This window comes from Labeo rohita, chromosome 11 (genome assembly GCF_022985175.1).
Source record: "Labeo rohita strain BAU-BD-2019 chromosome 11, IGBB_LRoh.1.0, whole genome shotgun sequence".
NCBI classification, from domain to species: domain Eukaryota; kingdom Metazoa; phylum Chordata; class Actinopteri; order Cypriniformes; family Cyprinidae; genus Labeo; species Labeo rohita.
In genome coordinates, this window is record NC_066879.1 from 14,245,109 (window position 1) to 14,265,443 (window position 20,335).

General features: G+C 30.6%; 1 protein-coding gene across 3 annotated transcripts in view; it reads left to right on the forward strand.

The window, feature by feature from the left end:
• Positions 1-20,335, forward strand: part of sptbn1 (spectrin, beta, non-erythrocytic 1) — a 101,602-nt gene that overhangs the window by 39,063 nt on the left and 42,204 nt on the right. For 2 of the 3 annotated variants that reach the window (XM_051123109.1, XM_051123110.1), the window contains exon 3: positions 19,659-19,810. In XM_051123109.1, coding sequence (XP_050979066.1) covers positions 19,659-19,810 — 152 coding nt within the window. Of the gene's footprint in view, positions 1-3,656; positions 4,150-19,658; positions 19,811-20,335 lie in introns of those variants that run through there. The other variant, XM_051123111.1, reaches the window with a different exon arrangement.

Genomic DNA, 20,335 nt, shown 5'->3' on the forward strand with positions numbered 1-20,335 from the left:
GAGCGCCAACAGAAACACGCACTTACATACATTTATCCCGCTATGAGTGAAAAACAACACATCTGAAATGCATTTGCGGGAAGTGCATTCGTGCCGCTCAGCCTTCATGCTCAGTTTGTGCATTGTGCAAGTCATGTATTCATGTAGAAATACTGGTATTGATTTAAAAAAGACCATATGATATGAATTCACCAGTAAGGCCTGAGATCCAGTGTGAGAATGTTCTTCTTATGGGTTTAAGACTAGACTTACTAGACTAGATCATTTCAGAAACTCTGTTTAATGCCATTTGATAAGGATTAGTGATTTAACCATTTTATCCGTAAATCCATAAATATTTTAGCCAAATCCAGAGATTTTGTCTTGAACCAGTAAACAGTGACCTACAATACTCTTGCATTATGGTGACATCTTTTGCAGGCAAGCATCACATTTAAAAATTGTAAAAATATAGCTTAACAAATGCTTTTATCTCCAAATAAAATAATATATTCGTTCAAAATAATTTTAGCAATTTATAATTGCATTTGATACATTTATGCAATTTATAAATTATTTTACCCCTTTATTTCATCATTAAAATGTAAAAAAAAAAAAGTTTTACTAAGTTTTAAAACCTATTTATCACTTTCATCATATAGTTATAATAGAATCTTATAATAATGTAATCTTTTTATCATATATTTGTGTTAAAATAAAATCTGACGATAATATAATCTTACTATAAACTCCCTCTTTCACATGTTCTTATCTTTAATTTTTTTTTAAATAATTGTATAAATTAATTACAATTACATTTTGTACATTTATTTAAAAAAGTGAATTACCCCATATTTTGAACATCAGAATTACTTCAGAAAATGTTAAATATATATGGAAAATATTACTTCAGAAAATGTAAAAAAAAAAAAAAAAAAAAAAATCTATATAAAAATATAAATATTTTAATTGTATTATTATTACATGTTAATGATTTATTTGGGAAAAAAACTTTTGACATCATATTTTCTTTAATATTATTTCAGAAAAAGGAATATATATATTGCTTTATATATGCTTTAATCTTTAAAACATTTTTTTATAATTTTAGAATTTTATTAGGCAAGCATCACATTTTCTTCAGAAATTGTAAAAATGTGGTGTTACATGTACTTTTTTTATTTTTTATGTATAATATTTTTTTAAAAATATTTTTTTACCCAGGCCTTACTGATGGATTTATTATATCTTATACATTTTTGTAAAATTTATAAATTCATTTCCCCCCCTGTATTTCAATATCACATGGTCAAATTTTTAAGCTTTTTATTGTTAAAAAGTCTCATATATAATATCATATATTTATATATTTAACTTTCCCTTTGTTTTGTTGATTCTTTTAGTTACTCTTTTATTATTTTTAATTTCCTATCATTTGCTGATATGTTTATCCATTTATCTTCAGATTATTCCCTCAGCTGTGACTCTATGTTTAAGTCTCACAGTGAAAACGCTCCTCTGCAGTGAATGACTAAACGTCTTCCAGGAAGCGTCTCCTCCCTCGCCTCTCCGCAGCAGTGAGGGGAGGAGAACCCGAATCTGTGGGCCGTTTATCACAGCGCGAGGGATGATTTCAGCTCAGATTCGCTTGTGACAGAGAACAGAAGTGCAGACGGAGGTGAATTAAGAGCGACGATAGCTCCAGGGGCGGCGAAGCACACGTGGACGTCTTGTGACTTCACAATGACACCACTGACTGTGTTTCTGCACAAATATCCCTCTCACTGCAGGCCCAGATCAACCAAACCACCCTCAGGCCTTAGTCCCACGCTAGACGTACAGAGGAATAATTAAACATTTGTTTATTTTGGAAATACAGGATCATAAGACACAATTGGTCACATTATGGCTGATCTCATGGTTCCTTGAGGATGCTGCCTTGTGCGTGTCTTGCTCTTAAAAGATTGAAAACAAGACGCTACGTGGTTGCTGGGGCATTTTTGGTGGTCGCTAGGGTGGTGAGCAGTAATAGTATTATAATTAAATATTATTAATTAAAGCTGAAATAAAATAAAATATAAATATTAGATTAAAAACTTAAACTTAAAAAAATTAATACAAATTATGAATGTTGCCTTAACATAAGGTTATTAAAGTACTAAAATAAAAAATAAAATCTAAAAATAAATTAAAGCTAAAAATATTTTTTAAATTAATCAAAATACTAAATAATACTAAATTTGCTAAAACTAAACCTGAATATATATATATATATATATATATATATATATATATATATATATATATATATATATATATATATATATATTATAAATCTAAAATTTATAAATGTGGCCTGGAATAAAATAATGTTAGTTGAGGTGCTAAAATTAAAAATTAAATATAAAAATTATTTAGTAAAATACTAAATAATACAATTTTTTTTTTAAACTAAAACTGAAATAAAAATAAATTAAAGCTAAATATAAATAAATAACAGAAGGACAAAATTAAAATACTGCAGAAGAAAGTGTATATACAAAAATGTATAAAAAAATAATATAAATATAAAATAATTTATAAAAGATGCCTGGAATAAAATAAGGTTAGTTGAAGTGCTAAAAGTAAAAATTAAATATATATATTTTTTAATGAAAATAATAATAAAAAAATACTACAATTGCTAAAACTACAACTAAAGTAAAAAATAAATCAGAATGACAAAATTAAAATATTGCAGAAGAAAGTGTATATAAAATGTTTTTAAGCTTGTTGATGGAGTGTTCCAGCATCAATTTACCTGTTTTACTAAAGTTAAAAAAAAAAAAAAAAAAAAATATATATATATATATATATATATATATATATATATTATAATGAGGTCTAAAGTCTGTTATTTATGTTATTCTAATTTGTTAATAAACATACATAATTTAAAAACATACAATGTAAACCCATTGCTTCGGTAAGCAAGAACAAATGCTTGACTTTTGCTAGCAAAACTTTTGCTGACAGAAAACAAACCAGAATTTTATTGCTTGATTTACAGCATTTCATGCAGCGTTTCATATCAACGCTGTACTCTCATAAAACACTCCTTAAATGCCTGTAAATATCCAGTGTGGTTCTTAATTCACCTTTGGAGAGGTTTGAGTAATCCTGCTTTTTATCATGTTTAAGATGCGGAAAGAAAAGCAGAAGGGGCCTGTTTGCTGTCATGAAGGTTTGAGTTGGATCTGCTGGATGTTTACTACTCCTGACACAGCCGTGTGAGATTCCTGAGTGGGAATTAGCAGATATTTGTTTTGCAGCGGCGTGCAATTCAATAGCCAAACTCTGAGAAGTAGTTCAAAGTCTGCATTCATGGCAAAACGTCTCCTCACCTTGCAAACAGATGGACGGCAGGGGGAAAAAAAACAGCAGGGGGGCGGCAAATAAGCTGGAGGGGTTGCAAACGGGATTTTAGGCAGGATGCTTTTTGCCCGACATTCCAAGAAGGCCAGTTCGGATTTCTTATGCAACTTTGCTTCTGGTGCATGACCTAAAAAACAATGCGTGGAAATGGGCCGGCTTCCTGCTCAATCTCCACCCCCCGATCTTCTCCGGAGACTTGGTTTGGTCCGTCTCCTCCTCTTCTTTCATTGTAATGAGGTGGTGACATCATCTGCAAACACACTGGCTGGGCCGCTGATGAAATTACAACCCTTTCGCCCTCCTCTTCTGCTCCGTTAAAGGTGTCTCGCAGAAACCCTCTCAAAACTAGAAGGTCTCCCCTCCCTTGTATGACAGGAGGAGGGGCGTTGCTGTGCTTGAGGTTGGGGGGAGACGCTGCTTTTGAATGGACAGAGTGGGAAGACGAACAATCAGAGAGACAGCAGCATGCATGTCTCCTCTAAAACAGACCGGTTGAGAACATCAGACTGGCACAAAAACCTTGCGCTTTTTGGATAACTCAGAGCTTTCGGGTTTCTTTTCCGCCGCCGTTCCTTCCCATTCTGTGGTTTCCTGGGAGGTTGCGAGGAATCTGGAAATAGTTTCCCTCTCGGTCAGGGAGCATGGATTTGGAGTGGGCGTCCGGGGGCCCCGAGGGCTTCTACCAGGAGCCGAGCTTCCCCGCGCAAATGCCCTTCAACTACAACCAGCTCGAGGGGCGTTTCAAGCAGCTGCAAGGTAAGATGCATCCGGAGGTGTGGATGCATTGTTTACAACACCGTTAGGATGGAGATTCAGGGGTTTCCCACAGCACAGCAGCTGCCATTTGTGAGGTGTACGCTCTTAAAAATAAAGCCTTTATTGGCGTCTGTGGTTCCATGAAGAACCTTTAACGTCCAGGGAATCTGAAAATTGTTCTTCTACAAAAAAAAAAACTCCCTAAGGAAACCTTGTTGTGGAAGCGTCAACATCCATGGAGTGTTTCCATTCCACAAAAGCTTCTTTATAGTGGAAAAGGTTCTTTAGATTTTTAGAATGCTTGTTAATGTTCATGGAATCTTTACATTTTTTAAATGTTCTTGAAACTTCCTTTGGAACCCTTATTTTGGAACCTTTAACATCTATGGAATCTTTCCATTTCACAAAAGGTTTTAAATTTGTAAAAAACAGTTATTTTAGGAACTGTTCACTGAAAGATACTTTGAGGAACCAAAATGTTTCTTCTACTCTCCCGCCACGAAAATCCCATTGGGAATCTTTATTTTTAAGAGTGTAGATGCATGAAAAGCAGCTACAGAGTGTTTTGTGTTTTACTCCCCTCCATAATCCTCTCAAAAAGGGGGGTGTCTTGTGGAAATGGGAGTTTCAGACTGGATTAGTGCAATGGATTTTAAACATTCCCCTCCAAAAAAGTCAATTTTTACATGCTTTTCATGCAAACGGTCTACTTTTACGCTCGGCTTCCCTTCCCCAAATCACCCGGGAGTCAATAAGGGGGCAGCTCGCCCTGAATGGGCCGTCATAGACAACAATGGAAAACCCGGGGAAGGTGGGAGTGGTTGTTTTGTTCTGCTGACTGTCTGAGCGATAGCAGCATGTTTCTAAATGCCGCCACTTCATATGCATTTAAAATGCGATTGCTAATGAGCGCAGCCGTTTTGAAAATAAGATGCATGTAATGGCATTGCTTAAATAGTTGGACAAAGCGGTCGCATTGTTTCACGCGTGCACTTTATGCTGACATTGCATTCGCCAAACTGGTTTTACAGCTCAAGAAATTTCATTTTAGATCCGATATGGTCGATCAATAGATGCGCACTAGGCGTTTGGCATTTTACACACTCAGCAATTTCACACGTTTGCGCCATTGCTCTCGTTTGTTGTTCCTGTAGTGCAGATGTCTCCCCAGAGCTCTGGTTTTGTGTTTGTGTGTCAGTTCATACTTCTACATATCATTTCGCACAACCATGCATTTGAGAGATTACTATGAGTATGAAATGTTCAGTTAATAACCTGTCTTTAATGAATCATGGCTCAGTTTGAGGTCATTAATGCTGGCGAGAGATGGACTTCAAGAGAAATGCATTTGCAGAAATGCAGCATTTGGAAGTTAGGAGTTTGTTTACATTACATTTATGCATTTTGCAGACGCTTTTATCCCAAAATATGAGTTTGCGTTTGGTTAATCATTAACTTAGATTCGCCCTGCGCTTCCTTGTAGTTCAGGGATGAAAACTTGACCTTTTACCTGTGATATGACGGATTTAAGTGATTCAGCTTCATCTCAGGCTTGTAAATGACTTAACGTGGTAGGTTTGAGATAAACCGTATTGCTGTCACCACCCTGCGCACTTTAAATACTTTAAACTTCATCATGCAGACTGTAAAAAGTGATTTTTCGAAGACGGATTTTGTCAATCTACTTAGGATTTTCACGTTGACTTGATTTTCTTTCTCAGTAAATATATAAACATCCTTAAATCAAGATATGTTTACTTGAGATGCAAAATGACTTATTTTCTGAAAAATGCATCAAGGTGAAGTGACAAGAACAAATGTGTCAGTATAAGTTTAACTTTTTCATGTGATATTTATGTTTTGTTTTTTGTTTTTTTTTCCAGATTTTTTTAATTAACAAAAATGAAATTAACAAAAAATATATTAGACCTAGTTTTAGTTTTTTTAAGTTAAACATTTTCAGGTAATATTTTATTTTATTTTATTTAAATGTGCAAAAAACAAACAATATTCAAAAATTATTAGTCCTAGTTTTAGTTTTAGTTGTGTTTTTTTTTATTTTTATTTTTATTTTTTTTACTTTTTCATGAAACATTTCTATTTAGTTAATTTCAGCTTCTTTCATTTAACAAAAATTAAATTAACAAAAAATTAGCATTAGATCTAGTTTTAGTTTTTTAAGGTAAAAGTTTCATTTTTTATTTTATTTTATTTTATTTTATTTTATTGTACAAAAAACCCAAACAATATTCAGTAGTATTAATCCTAGTTTTAGTTTTTAAGGTAAAAATGTCAGGTAATATTTATTTTATTTTATTTTTTTTATTTTATTTAAATGTACAAAAACCCAAACAATATTCAGTAGTATTAGTCCTAGTTTTAGTTTTTAACGTAAAAAATGTCAGATTTTATTTTATTTTACAGACTTAAAATAAAAGATTTTAAGTCTGAAAAATATATTAAAATGCAGTGAGTTTATGCTTAACAAGAAAATATCATGCTTTACCTTTGTTTTAAACATAAATGCACTTCATTTTTATAGATATTTCAGAAAACAAGTCTTTATGCATCTTAAGCAAATGTGTCTTGACTTGTTTATATAGAAAACAAGACTAAAAAACAGCAAGTTTTTGCAGTGTGGATTGCATGTGTTTATACTGCATGTAGCATCTTGTTCCTCAGATGTGATGGTTTGATATTAAGTCAGAAGTTGCAAATATTTTTGCAAATAAGTTTTATGATGCATCCTAAAAACCATTGCTCACTACACAGAGCATTCTTCAAACCCTCTAGACACTAGAGATTTGCCAAGATAAATGACAGATTCTTGGATTTGTGCTTGCACTATTGTGGACCGACTTCAATAGTCTAAACACATGATCCTGGCAGCGTCTATCCCACAGATAGTTTACTGACGGTAAGGGTGCGTCCAGCTGATCTTGGAGCTTTTTTCGCTCGGCGGACACTGTAAGCTGTTTTGCTCATGGGTTTGCGTGCTGAAGCAGATCTTTTGTCCCGCGTGTGTCTTCCTGCCAAGCCGCCTGTCTCTCAGTCTGGTCTTCTCAATGGCCTTCTGTTCGGCTGTTGGCAGAGATGCGACCGGCGAAAGCGAGACGGACTGAGACGTCAGGTTCTGAATGGCCCGGGAGGATCGGGTCGGCGTGAAGATGCGAGTCGTCGGCTCTCGATTCACTCAATGGCCTGTCGTGGAGTGACTGGAGGCTTCGACCCTGATGTAAAGCTCTCAGTAGGGCCGTAACCGTCACCTCCCTCGGCGTGAGAGGAAGTAGATTCAAGAGCTCTGAAGCAATGAAGGGAAGCGTTGATATGGCAACTCAGCTGGGCGTTAAAGATGCACGAAACCACCCAGAATCATTGAGGCTTTACTCAATGGAGCACGTCTCTAGTGAATGTTCACTCAGAAGTGATTGTGTAATGCCCTAAAACATGAAATAGAGTTTCTCAAGAACATGTTATTAGATAATCTGGGTTACACTTTATTTTATGGTGCTCTTGTTACAGTGTATATTCAAACTACATCTACTTAATATATGGTTAGGGTTAGGATTAGGGTTTGTCTTAGGTTTACTTGCATGTAATAATGCACAATGTATTGTTATTACAATAGTAAGTACATGTTACATGTGTAACAAGGACACCTTAAAATAAAGTATTACCGTAATCTGTGTTTACCAATGTTATTTTAGCTATTTCTATGCTATTTTTGAACTAACTAAAATAAAAATATTATATTTATTAATATTTTGAATTAGCTGTTATATTTTCAGTTTTTATTTTCATTTTAATATAAAGTTTAGTCATTTTATTATGTGCTTTTTTTATTTTATTTTATTTTTTTATTTATTTTCAATAATTTTAGTCATCTTTACATTTACATTTACATTTTATTTTATTTTAGCTTTATTTTAATTAACAAAAATTAAATGAACAAAAAATATGGTTAGATATGGTTTTATTTTATTTTATTTTATTTTATTGTATTTGAATGTACCAAAACAGTATTTAATATTTAATAGTTTTAGTTTTTAAAGTTTTTTTTAATTAACAAAAAAAGTAAGTAATTCTATTTTATTTTATTTTATTTTATTTTGTTTCCTAAAAAGATTTTTAATAATATTAGTTCCAATTTTATTTTTTTTAGGTGTATGTTTTTCAGGTAATATTCATATTTTGTTTTGTTTTTTCATATTTTTCATATTTTTTATGTTACGTTATTTCAGTAAATTCATTATTCAATAAAATGGTAACAAAATAATATTTAAAAGTTTCCCTAGTTTTGTTATTTTATTTTATTTCAGCTTTATTTTATTTTATTTTATTTTATTTTATTTTATTTTATTTTATTTTATTTTATTATTTTAGTTACAAAAAACGATTTTTAATTGTATTACTTTTTACAGTATTACTTTTTAATAGTATTACAATTTTACTTTTTTAGGTTTATGCTTTTCAGGTAATAGTCATATTTTGTTTTATGTTATTTCAGCTTTATTTGAATTCATAAACATGATAAAAAAAATATTTAATAGTTTCCCCCCCTACTTTTAGTTTTTCCAATTATATTTTATTTTATTTCAGATTTATTTCAGTTACATTTTTCACATTAGTCATAATATTAGTAATACGCTTTTAGGAGCAACCTTTTTTAATTTTATTTTAGAAACTGAAAATGGTATTTATGGGTGTGTTTATGTAAACCTGAAATAATGTGATGAATTTCGGAGTTTAAAAAAAGGACTTGGGAATTGATTGGACAATAAAAAGTGTCTATATGACAATGAATGAATATTAAGTGGCATCAGTGCATTTTTATTCTCCAAAGAATCACACAGCAACCCAAGACCACTATAAAGCTGAAAAACATTGAAAAAAAAATATTTTTAAATATATGGATGTGAAACTCTGAGAACTATAGTTTAGAAAAGCACTCAGCTTTAAGCACAAATGCAAATGAGTTAGTGTTTTGTTCTTTTGGTGGCGTACGAGTGTCGGGACATCTGGAGTGATGCACTAGTGCACATATCAGTTTTTCATGTTACTTTGAAACTAAGGGTGGGGTTTAAACCAGTCAACCTGAAACAAAAGGACAGTTCAGTGTCAGATATTGACAATTGTGATCGCTTGACACACACCATCTTATTCCTTCTTCTAAGGCAGCAGGTTGTAAGTGACTGATTTCCCATCAGCTCACAGCAATATCACGGATTGCAAATCTAGAATCTGTTCCCTCGTGAGACACAGTTTTTCTGGTGAAGCGTGGCATTGATCATTGTCTCTCTGTAACACTGGATGAACTGTGAGTTTTCCTGGTTGCCACAACAGGAATGTCATCATTTAAAATGAAGCATGATAAACATGCATCCGTTTCCCTGCTGCTCTGTTTGTGTAAATGTCAGAAATGTAAGAAATGATGAGGCGATTGCTCATCTCTGTGAAAGCACCAGTGTACTGGATTATCAAGTTGACTTTTGAGGCTCCTAGAAACCAAAAGTGTGTGTGTGTGTGAGAGAGAGAGTGAGTGAGAGTGTGTGTGTGTGTGTGTGTGTGTGTATGTGTGTGTGTGTGTGTGTATATATATACAAGAAAAAAATAGCATTTTCTATACTATACTATACTATAAAAGATGATATATTATTTTTTTCTGATTTTAAATATATCTATATATATCTATATGAATATAGTAAATAAAATATCTTATCTTATTTTATTTTATTTTATTTTATTTTATCAAAGCATATTCAGGACCTAATATGTTTGCATTGTTTTCATTATTGTGCATTATTTTTTATAACAATTAAGTAAAAATTCAAATATTGAGAATTGCCGTTTTAGATTTATTTAAAAATAAAAGCTCTAAAGTAAAATGGAATACAGTAATAAGCACCTGAGAGTGAAAACGTTCTTCATTATCATGAAAATAATTTTAAAATCCAAACAGAAATTTTTATTTTATTTTATTTTATTTAATAAAATAAAAATATTGTATTTTTTAAAATGATATTTCACAAATATTTTTTTCTGATTATATACATGTATAATAACAAGATAATAAACAGAAATATAAAAACAGATATAATATTTTTTTCATATATATATGAATATGCTCAATAATATAATGGAAGTAATATAAAATAAAATATTTTGTAAAATAAAATATTTTTTTTTTAATTATTTACTTTTTTTTCAGATTATATGCATATAAAATAAGATAAAAAATTATATATTTTTCCATGTTCCAATTAAAATCCAAAATTCCACTCTTCAGTATTTCCCCCTCAATGTTCTGTTCACCCAAAAATACATCCCAATGTTGGCTTTATGAGTTCCCTGTTTTACGCCGCATGTGTTTTTCATCAGCGCGCGCATAAACTGGCTCTAAAATGTTTGAAACTTTCAACATCTTTATTATTTTTGCCCTCGGTTCAAATACTCGGACCCAGTGTTGTGGTTTGAAGCTGAAGTGTTGAAATTCTAGGTTTATTTTCGAGCTGCATGCTGAGGCCTGAGCTGAACGCACCACACTGTGACCTCAGAGACCTGTCCACTCCGCCGCGCACAGGAAGTCTTAGGAATTCCTTTCTGCTGACGCTCACGCCACAGGAAGCAGATAAATCAGACGGGAAAAAGGAAGCCACCCATGGGCTACCTTTCTTGCTCCTCCCAAAGCAGCGTTTCTCATTCGCATTTCGTGTTTCAGGATGTCTTTTATCATCCGCTGCAGAATAGAAAAGTGTTTTGTATAAAAAGCTGATCTTAGTTATCTCTGACCCCATATTTGACCTTCTCCTGTTTCCGTATTGAAACGCTTGGCTCGTGTTGCGTAACGCCGAATCCCAGAGCCAGCATCATTTTCAGGAGATTTAGTAATAGAAGTGATGTTAAGAATGCTATGCTCTGGTCTTTTTCATTTCATTGGCATTCACGTTCAGACAGTGCTGTACTGAGTTCAGCTCATATTTTATAATAATTACTTTTGTATGCTTTCAGGGCTGGATGAACCCGTGTTGGAATACAGATGGGTGCTTTTCCTAAAATTTAATTAAAAATACTGCTGTTCAAAAGTTTAATATTTTTTAAAATTTGTGATATTTTATCAAAGCATATTCAGGACCTGTTTGCATTATTTTTTTATCATTTTACAATATTGAGAATCAACAATAATATTGAAAAACAAAAAACAAAATTATTTTATTTTATTGTATTGTTAAGGCATATTCAGGACCTAACATGTTTACATTGCTTTCATTATTTTACAATATATTTTTATAACAATTAACCTCAGTAAAAATTATATATTGAAAACTGTCATTAAGAATTATTAAAAAAATAAAAGCTCAAAAGTATAATGGGATACAGTAATAAGCACCTGGGAGTGAAACGGTTCTTAATTATCATGAAAATAATTTTACATTCCAAAAATCTTAGTGGTCCTAAATATTAATTAATTTTAATTAATTAATATTCAGGACCTAACATGTTTGCATTTTATTTTATTTTATTTTATTTTCTTTTATTTTATTAAAGCATATTCAGGAACTAACATGTTTGCATTGTTTAATTATTGTACTTTATTTTTAGAAAAAATTAAGTAAAAATTATAATAATGAGAATTGCCATTTCAGATTTATTTAAAAATAAAAGCTCAAAAGTAAAATGGAATACAAGAATAAGCACCTGAGAGTGAAAATGTTCTTAATTATCATGAAAATAATTTTACAATCCAAACTAAAAATTTTATTTTATTTTATGTATTTTCAGCACGCTACTATAAAGCCATTAATATTATTAATTAAAAGTTTAAAATTGGTACTTTTATTCAACTGGGATATATTAAATTAAACAATGCTGTTTTTACTTTCTATACATCAAAGTCAAACAAAAACAATAAATGTTTCTTGAGCTCAAATCAGCATTTTAGAATGATTCTGAAAAATCATGACACTAAAGTCTGGAGTAATGATGCTGAAAATTCAGCTTTGATCGCAGAAATAAATTACATTTTAAAATATTTTCACATAGAAAACAAGTTATTTTGAATTGCAGTAATATTTCACATTTTTTACAGAACAAATAAATGCAGATTTGGTGAGCAGAAGAGACTTTAATGCACATGTTAGTGCACATATAAATTCCCTAAATTCATGCATTAAATTAGTGATTTTGCAAGATCTGCTTTTGGTTCTCTATAGTTTGTTGAGATTTTTTCCTCTGCAAATGCAGACAATGCTATCTGGATGTTGCAGGACAGGGTGTGGTTTGTTTGAGGTCAGCAAACAAAGATTTTGAGGATACAGGAAACGCCAATAAATCAACAATCTCTGAACTCTCACAACCCGCGTTCCTTCAGCCCTGATTTGCCAAATCAAGCATTATTATTACTATTCTAATCAATCTGAGCAGAATATACAGATTAACACTGGACTTTTTGACTTTGCAACCCCCTTAGCTGAATGTAATAGTGAGTTTTGGAGGGTAAGAATTTTAGAGAACATCATAATCACCAGATTGCAACCTACGTATGGCTTAAGAACACCTCAGTGACTCTTGAAAACTTAAGACGATGATGGTGGCTATATTTCGAGCAGGTGAATGCAATAGCCAATTCAACCTACGCAGTGTTTCCGGTGTTTCTCCATATGGAAATGTACTGGTATGAACCCTGTCCGCGTTTACCGTCACAATGCTAGTGACTAATGTGAGCTCCTGACCTGATCACCAATCCAGACTCCAGTATTGATTTATCTGAACGGGCTCAGCTGCTCAGCCGCATGCAGATTCACTCTCAATGTCAGCTGTCGTTCAGTTGACTTTGCCATTGCCCTCAAAATAAATTGAATAACATTTTACGGTTTGTTTTTTTCCCATAAGAACACTTGTACACAGTCTGCTTCTGGATGTTATAAAGGCATAGTAATAAACTGCCAATTATATTCAAGCTACCAGGTGTTTACATAGACACTCTCGAGATGGTGGATGAGCGGCAGATGGATGAATTTCTAAAACGCAAACAGTAAAAATGACAGTGCTGAGGAGCGCCATTTAGAAATATATATACTTTTAAAAAATGATGTCACAGTAATGGGTGTGAAAATGTGATTAATTATCATGTAGATAATGTCAAAATGCAAAAATACTCTACGGTCATAAATATGTATTAATTTTATTTAATTTAAAATGTAACATTTATTTTCATTATTCAAAATGATTTTATCTGATTAAATTAGTGTATATTTTATTTTTTGGTTTGCATTTTTTTCATTATTTGACGTTATTTTCATAACAGTAATGCACATTCATCCTAAAAAATGATTCCCTTCTAATTTATTTGCTTAAAATTATTTTATTATTTATTTTTATTTTATTATATTTTATTTTAGTATTAAATAGCCATTTATTTTCAATTTTTTATTTATAACACGTAAATAGTATTATTTACAATAATGAGAATCATTAGTTTAGTTTAGTTTAGTTTAGTTTAGTAAAGCATATTCGGGACCAAACATGTTTGCATTGTTTTCATTATTTTACATTATTTTTATTACAAATGTCTGAGTAAAAATTTATTTTTTATTTTATTTTATTTTATTTTATTTTCACAACAATTAACTAAAGTAACAATTTAAATATTGATTTAATTTGATTATAGTTTAATTTTATTAATTTTAATTTTATTAAAGCATATATAGGACCTAACATGTTTGCATTTTTTTTCATTATTTTACATTATTTTTATAACAAATACCTAAAGTAAAATTTATTTTATTTATTTATTTATTTATTTTTATCTATTTTATTAAAGCATATTGAGGACCTAATATTTTTGCATTGTTTTTACTATTTTACAGTATTTTTATAACAATTAACTGAAGTAAAAATTAAAATATTAAGGTAAACTGAGGTAAAAATATAAAAACGGAAGTAAAAATATAAAAAAAGGAATTAAGAATTATATAAAAATAAATAATTTTTTATTATAATTAAGAATTATAATAAAAATAAAAAAACTGGAAACAGTAATAAGCACTTGGGATTGAAAATGTTCTTAATTATCATGAAAATAGTTTTTACAATCTAAAAATTTTAATGTTCCTAAAAATTAATTTTAATTAACTGATTTGATCATTTTATTATTTATTTTATTGTTATTGTTTTATAAATTTCTTTTTTTTTTAATTCTATTTGCAGCATACTATTATAAAACCATTTATATTCAGACTACCTGGTCTTTAAGTGGCCATGAGCTGTGTTTGATGACTTTATAACACGTCCATTAATTTGAAAGCATATTTAGCTGCTCTGCTCAGTGTTTTGGACGGCGGGTCGTGTTTACCCAACGCTAAGTCCAGATGCTGCTGCATTCCTGCAGCCTTCCCCGCGGTTTCTCCCGGGGCTGAGGGGAGGAACACTGCCGCCATTGTTTGCCCTACCCACAGTCCTTTGGGAGGATCCGCAGGCCCGGCTAATATGTAGCGTTTGGTGGCATTGGTTGCGATGTTATCAACTCACAATGCAGCCACAGTTCAGCAGCACGTCTGACCGAATGGATGAGGGAGCTTGTAAAGTCAGAAACAGGTCATAAGCAGGTTATTTGAAAGAGAAAGTGCAGATCTTTTTAATGTCTTGATTTTTTTCTCCTAGACGCTCTGACATTTATTTGCAGATTTTGAGATTCTCAGATCTTTCAAGCAGAGGAATCGCCATTTTCCAATTAAAATATTGTCAGTAATCTTTAAACAATTAATTAAATTGCAATCCCTTTTTATTATACAAAATATTTGATTTTATTTTAATTATTTTCTCACAATCTAAACATTATTAATGGACCTAGAAAATACAAAAAATGTAATTAAAATGCATTTTTATTATATTAAATATTTTAGTTTTACTTTATATTTTATTTTACTTTATGTTAGCAGCAGAGTCATATAATAACAGTAATTTTATAATAATTTAATTAAAATGCATTTTCGTTATACAAAATATTCTATTTTATTTTATTTTATTTTTTCTTATTTCTTAATGGTCTGAAAAAATATGTTAAAAATATTTAATTAAAAATGCATTTTCATTGTGGAAAATATTTATTGTTTTATTTAATTCAATTTTATTTTGTTATTTTATTTATCACAATGCAAAAATTCTTAACGATCCTAAAAATTGTTAAAAATATTAACTGCATTTTCGTGATAGAAAATATTTTATTTTATTTTATTTTGTTTATCACAACGCAAAAATTTGTAATGATTCTAAAAATTATTTAAAAAAGAAAATTAACAATGCATTTTCATGATAGAAAATATTATTTTATTTTATTTTATTATTTTATTTTGTCACAGTGCAAACATTCTTAATGGTCCACTTTTTTATTTTCATGATAGAAAGTATTTTATTTTATTATTTATTATATTATAATTTATTATTTAAAGATATGTAATTAAAATGCATTTTCATGATGACAAATATTTGTTTATTTTATTTGTCCTAAAAATAATACATTTTATTTTAAATAAAATGCATTTCCATTCTACAAAACATATTCAAATCAGATGTTGAAGCAGAGGAAGGAACAAAAGCTATCTGTTTTTCTTGCTGACTGTGTCAAAATATGTAGTTTTTTCCCCATCCAGGAAAAACACGCATTCTGAAATGTTGTGGTTTGGGTTGAGTTTATAAATGTGATTTGCATGTGTATCTGAACTCAAAGGAAAAGTGTGTCTTTCAGAGTTTGATCTTTCTCAGTTTGCTTTCCATGAGAAACAATTGAGATATTAACGAGATCTCTTTTGAGACTCTTTCTTTGTTTACTGCACTGAGGTGCTTTTTAACATGTGGATCATGTAGCAGAAGGGAAAGAAAAAATCCCTCAGACGTGTGGTCAGCACTTTTTTGTGTTTGTGTATAGGAGTGTGTATGAAACTTGACATGTGAGACGACGGTTCGATGTATGATTTGCTTTCATAGCTGTTCTGTCGCCTATGGAAAAATCAATCATCAGTTCTGCACATGCTGTTCAAGTGTGTTTCTCATTGTTTGAAGCTGAAGTCTATAATGCAGACATGCATATATACTCACCGCATGAGCTCCAGAACATCAGACAAGAGTGTTATGAGCAGAAATGACACAATCCAGAATGATGATTCTCACCAAACCTGTCAGAAACGTGGCCTGGTCATATTCCACTCTCAAATAAGAAGAAAGAAATGTTGCAAGTATTCAAGTATATAAACGAGAGATGTTGTGCATGAAGAAACTGAGGCATATTTTGGGGCCTAACATGTTTACGTTCATTATTTATAAAAATGACAGCATTACAATTACCTTTGAGAATTATAAAAAAAAATAAAAGCAGTGTGCATATTAATGAGCATCTGGGAGGGAAAATATGCTTAATTAACATAAAAATATTTCTTGAAATTATTCCTACAAAATATAAAAAATATTTATTTCATTTTATTTTATTTTATTTTATAAAAATTTAAATTACAGTGCAAAAATTCTTAATGGTTCTAAAAAAAAGTTTCTTTAAATAAAAATTCATCTTCATTATGCAAAATATTTTTATTTTGTATTATTATTTTATTTTATTTTAAAAATGTTTTGCGTTGTTTTCATTATTTTCATAACAAGTAAGTATATTCAATCCAGTAAAAATGACAATATTGAGAATTATTCCAACACGAAAGCTGAGAATTAAAATCATATTGTAGTAATGAGCAGCTGTGAGTAACAAAGTTCTTGAAAAAAGTAATCTTGAAAATAATTTCACACTGGCAAAATTTTTAATGGTCGTAACAATTTTTTTTATTGCATTAAAGTGTATTTCCATTACACAAATTATGCTTTGTTTTATTTTTAGCATTTTATCGTTTATTGTATCAGTTTTATTATAAGGAATTTTATTTTTATATTAAATTTTATTTTTATTGAATTTAATTTTTTTTTATTATTTTTTTTTAATATTTTATTTTAGTTTAGTTTATTTTGAATGTATGTGTGAAATTCATATTTTATGTATTTATTTATTTGCTTATTTATATATGTATTAATGTTTAAGCACATTCACGTTACAATATTGTGAATCAAAATGGATAATTATTCAAAAGTAAAAGCTTGAAAATAATATGATCAGCTGGGGGTAAAAAAAAGTGCTTTATTATCATGACAATAATGTCACAATGAAAAAATTCTTAATGCTCTTAATTTATTAATTTCAGTTTATTTCATAATTTTATTATTTATTTTATCAATCTTTTAAAAACAGAATTTTATTTTTAGTTTAAATTTTATTTTTTAATTTTAAGTATTTTTTTTTAAATGAATTTTTACAAATATTTTATTTTTTGTTTTGTTTACTTTATATTGAATGTTTGTGTGAAATTCATATTTTATTTATTTATTTTATTATTTTTTATTTTTATTTTGACCTGACATGTTTTGCATTGTTTTATTTTTTTAATTTAGATTTAATTTGTTTAATACATTTTTTAAAACTCATTTTATTTTATTTTATTTGTGTAAGATTCACCCAGGCTTGAAATTAACACGTTCGTAGCGCAGGTCTTTCTGTCGTCTCAGCTGTGGATGTGTTTGGCCTCTGTCCTGCTTCATTGGCAGATGTTGCTCTTCCTCTGTTTGTTGTATTTGGGGTCAAGCTGTCACACACGACCTCTCCCTCCATTCTCTCTCGCCTCATTCTTGTCCTTCCTCCCTCATTTTCTGTCCCGCGGTCCGGTCTCAGACGGACCCTCGCTGTGGGGGAGCGGCTGGCGTGTTGGGGAGGAAGGCGGGCTCATCCTGCCGTCTTAAATACCCAGGGCTTGACCAGGAAAAAACGCTGTCGTCTCACCTCAACAATTGAATCAGACGCTTACGTCTGTGTGAAGACGAGGAATGCAATAACAGGAAAATTGGGAGGATTATAAATAAATATCTGCATTTGAACTGCTCACCCATAGGCGGAGCATAAATAAACACACCGCCGGCCCTTTGTCTGCTTCATATTGTTTGCTGCGTTTGATTGGTGGGGAAATCGTCTGCTCGCACATGAATTATGGGATAATGGTGGAAAAGGCCAATAGAACATTTGGCAGGGCAAACGACCGGGTTTCGGGTTGCGACACGGTTGAATGTGTGGGTTCACACAGACCATTTTAGCGTCATTTGATTCTTCGTAGAAAAACAGTCATTAGTGTTTGGGAATGTTTTTGGGGGGGAAATGTTGCAATGTTTGTGGATCATTACAACCGACTTGTTTTTTTTTTTCCTAGAAGATCTAGTTCATACCAGCCTAAATATAGCACATACATAGTTCAGCTGTAAAATCTGTTTCCAAATAATTGATTAATTAGGGCAAATAATAATTCAGAGGATGTTTTTTTTCAGTTACATTGATTAACTATATTGACAAAAATGACTGTTGTTGTTGTTAGAATTAGTTTTTTTATTCTCATCATATTTTTATATTAAATTAATTTATATTAAAATGTATTAAAACATTTTAGATAAGTAATTAATATTTTGTTAATTAAAATACTGTATCTTAGAAATAATTATTGTTTTTATACATTACATTTTTATATACTAAAAAGTATTTAAATTACTATTAGTTTTGTATCAAAATTAATTCATTAAATAAATTTTAGAGATATGTATTATTATTATTATTATTATTATTATTATTATTGTAAAAATATTTTGAAATATTATTTCCATAAATGCATACAGTTGATTAACTATATTGAAAAAATTACTGTTTTTGTTGTTTTTAATTCTCATCATATTTTTATGTTAAATTAATTTGTATTTAAATATATTACAACACATTTTAGATAAGCAATTTATTTATTTTTTAGTATTATTTTTATGTATTATAAAATGTATGCTGAAAATAGTATTTTATTTAAATTACTACTATCATTATTATATTTTCATATTATAGCTTTGAAAATTAATTAATTATATGAATTTTAGATAAGTGTATTATTATTATTATTATTATTATTATTATTATTATTATTGTGAAAATATTTAAAATATTTATTTAAATTATTAAAATTATATTTTGTTAAATTATTTTTATTTCAATTAATGTAAACAAATTGTTGTTGTTGTTGTTGTTGTTATTATTATACAAGTATTATAATAGTATTTTATTTAAATCATTATTTAAGTGCTATTTTTATATTACTTCTATATTCATTTTGTATTAAAATGAATTAAACGACAGTTCAGAAAATTCTATTTATTATTATTGTATTATTGTATAAGTATTAAAATAGAATTTTATTAACCTTTGATCACTGTTGAATTTTATAATATTGCTGTTGCTGCAGTTCACTCGAGGTTGTGGTTTAAGAGTGATTTTCCCACAATTAAATACCCAGTGCTTAATAACCCCCATTAACCGTGATAAAGAGTGTTGTTATTCAGACTTTCAGCGGTCTTGTGTTAAATTTAGAGCTTTAAACATCTTTATTGTCGTCCTGCAGATGAGCGAGAGGCCGTGCAAAAGAAGACCTTCACCAAATGGGTGAACTCGCACCTGGCGCGCGTGTCGTGTCGGATCACGGATCTCTACATGGACCTGCGGGATGGACGGATGCTCATCAAACTGCTGGAGGTTCTGTCCGGAGAGAGACTGGTGAGTCTGGCTGATGATGTCATCGGCAGGGGGCGGGGCCGCAATTAGCATAAATGGCAGTGCCCATATTTGGGCGTGTGTGGCGTCCTGCCGTGTTATTATGTTGTCATTCTTGGTCTCTGACGTTCATTTAATGTGACTTTGATGGCCGGTTGTGCTGAGTCAAATCCGTCACTCAGATAACTGTGTTTTGGAGCTGCCGTTTGGATGACGACCCCGGTGGTTTTGCTTTCACTCAGGCGATTAACCACATGCGTCATCTAATTGCCTGAAACTGTTCTTTCCTGTCCAGAGACTCTCAGACTTTGGAGAAAATAGGCTGTTACAACTCCAGCTTCAGGAGTGCGTTATTCTTATCTGCTTACAAAAACACAGATGGAAACTGTGTGGAATACGTGATAGGATCAAAACAAACAAACCAACACAAAGAGAATGAGTGACAACAATTTGGAGTTTGTCTAAAACATGTCTATGTCATGTTTCACAACAAAATAAAATAATAAAGTAAAATAAAATAAAACAAAG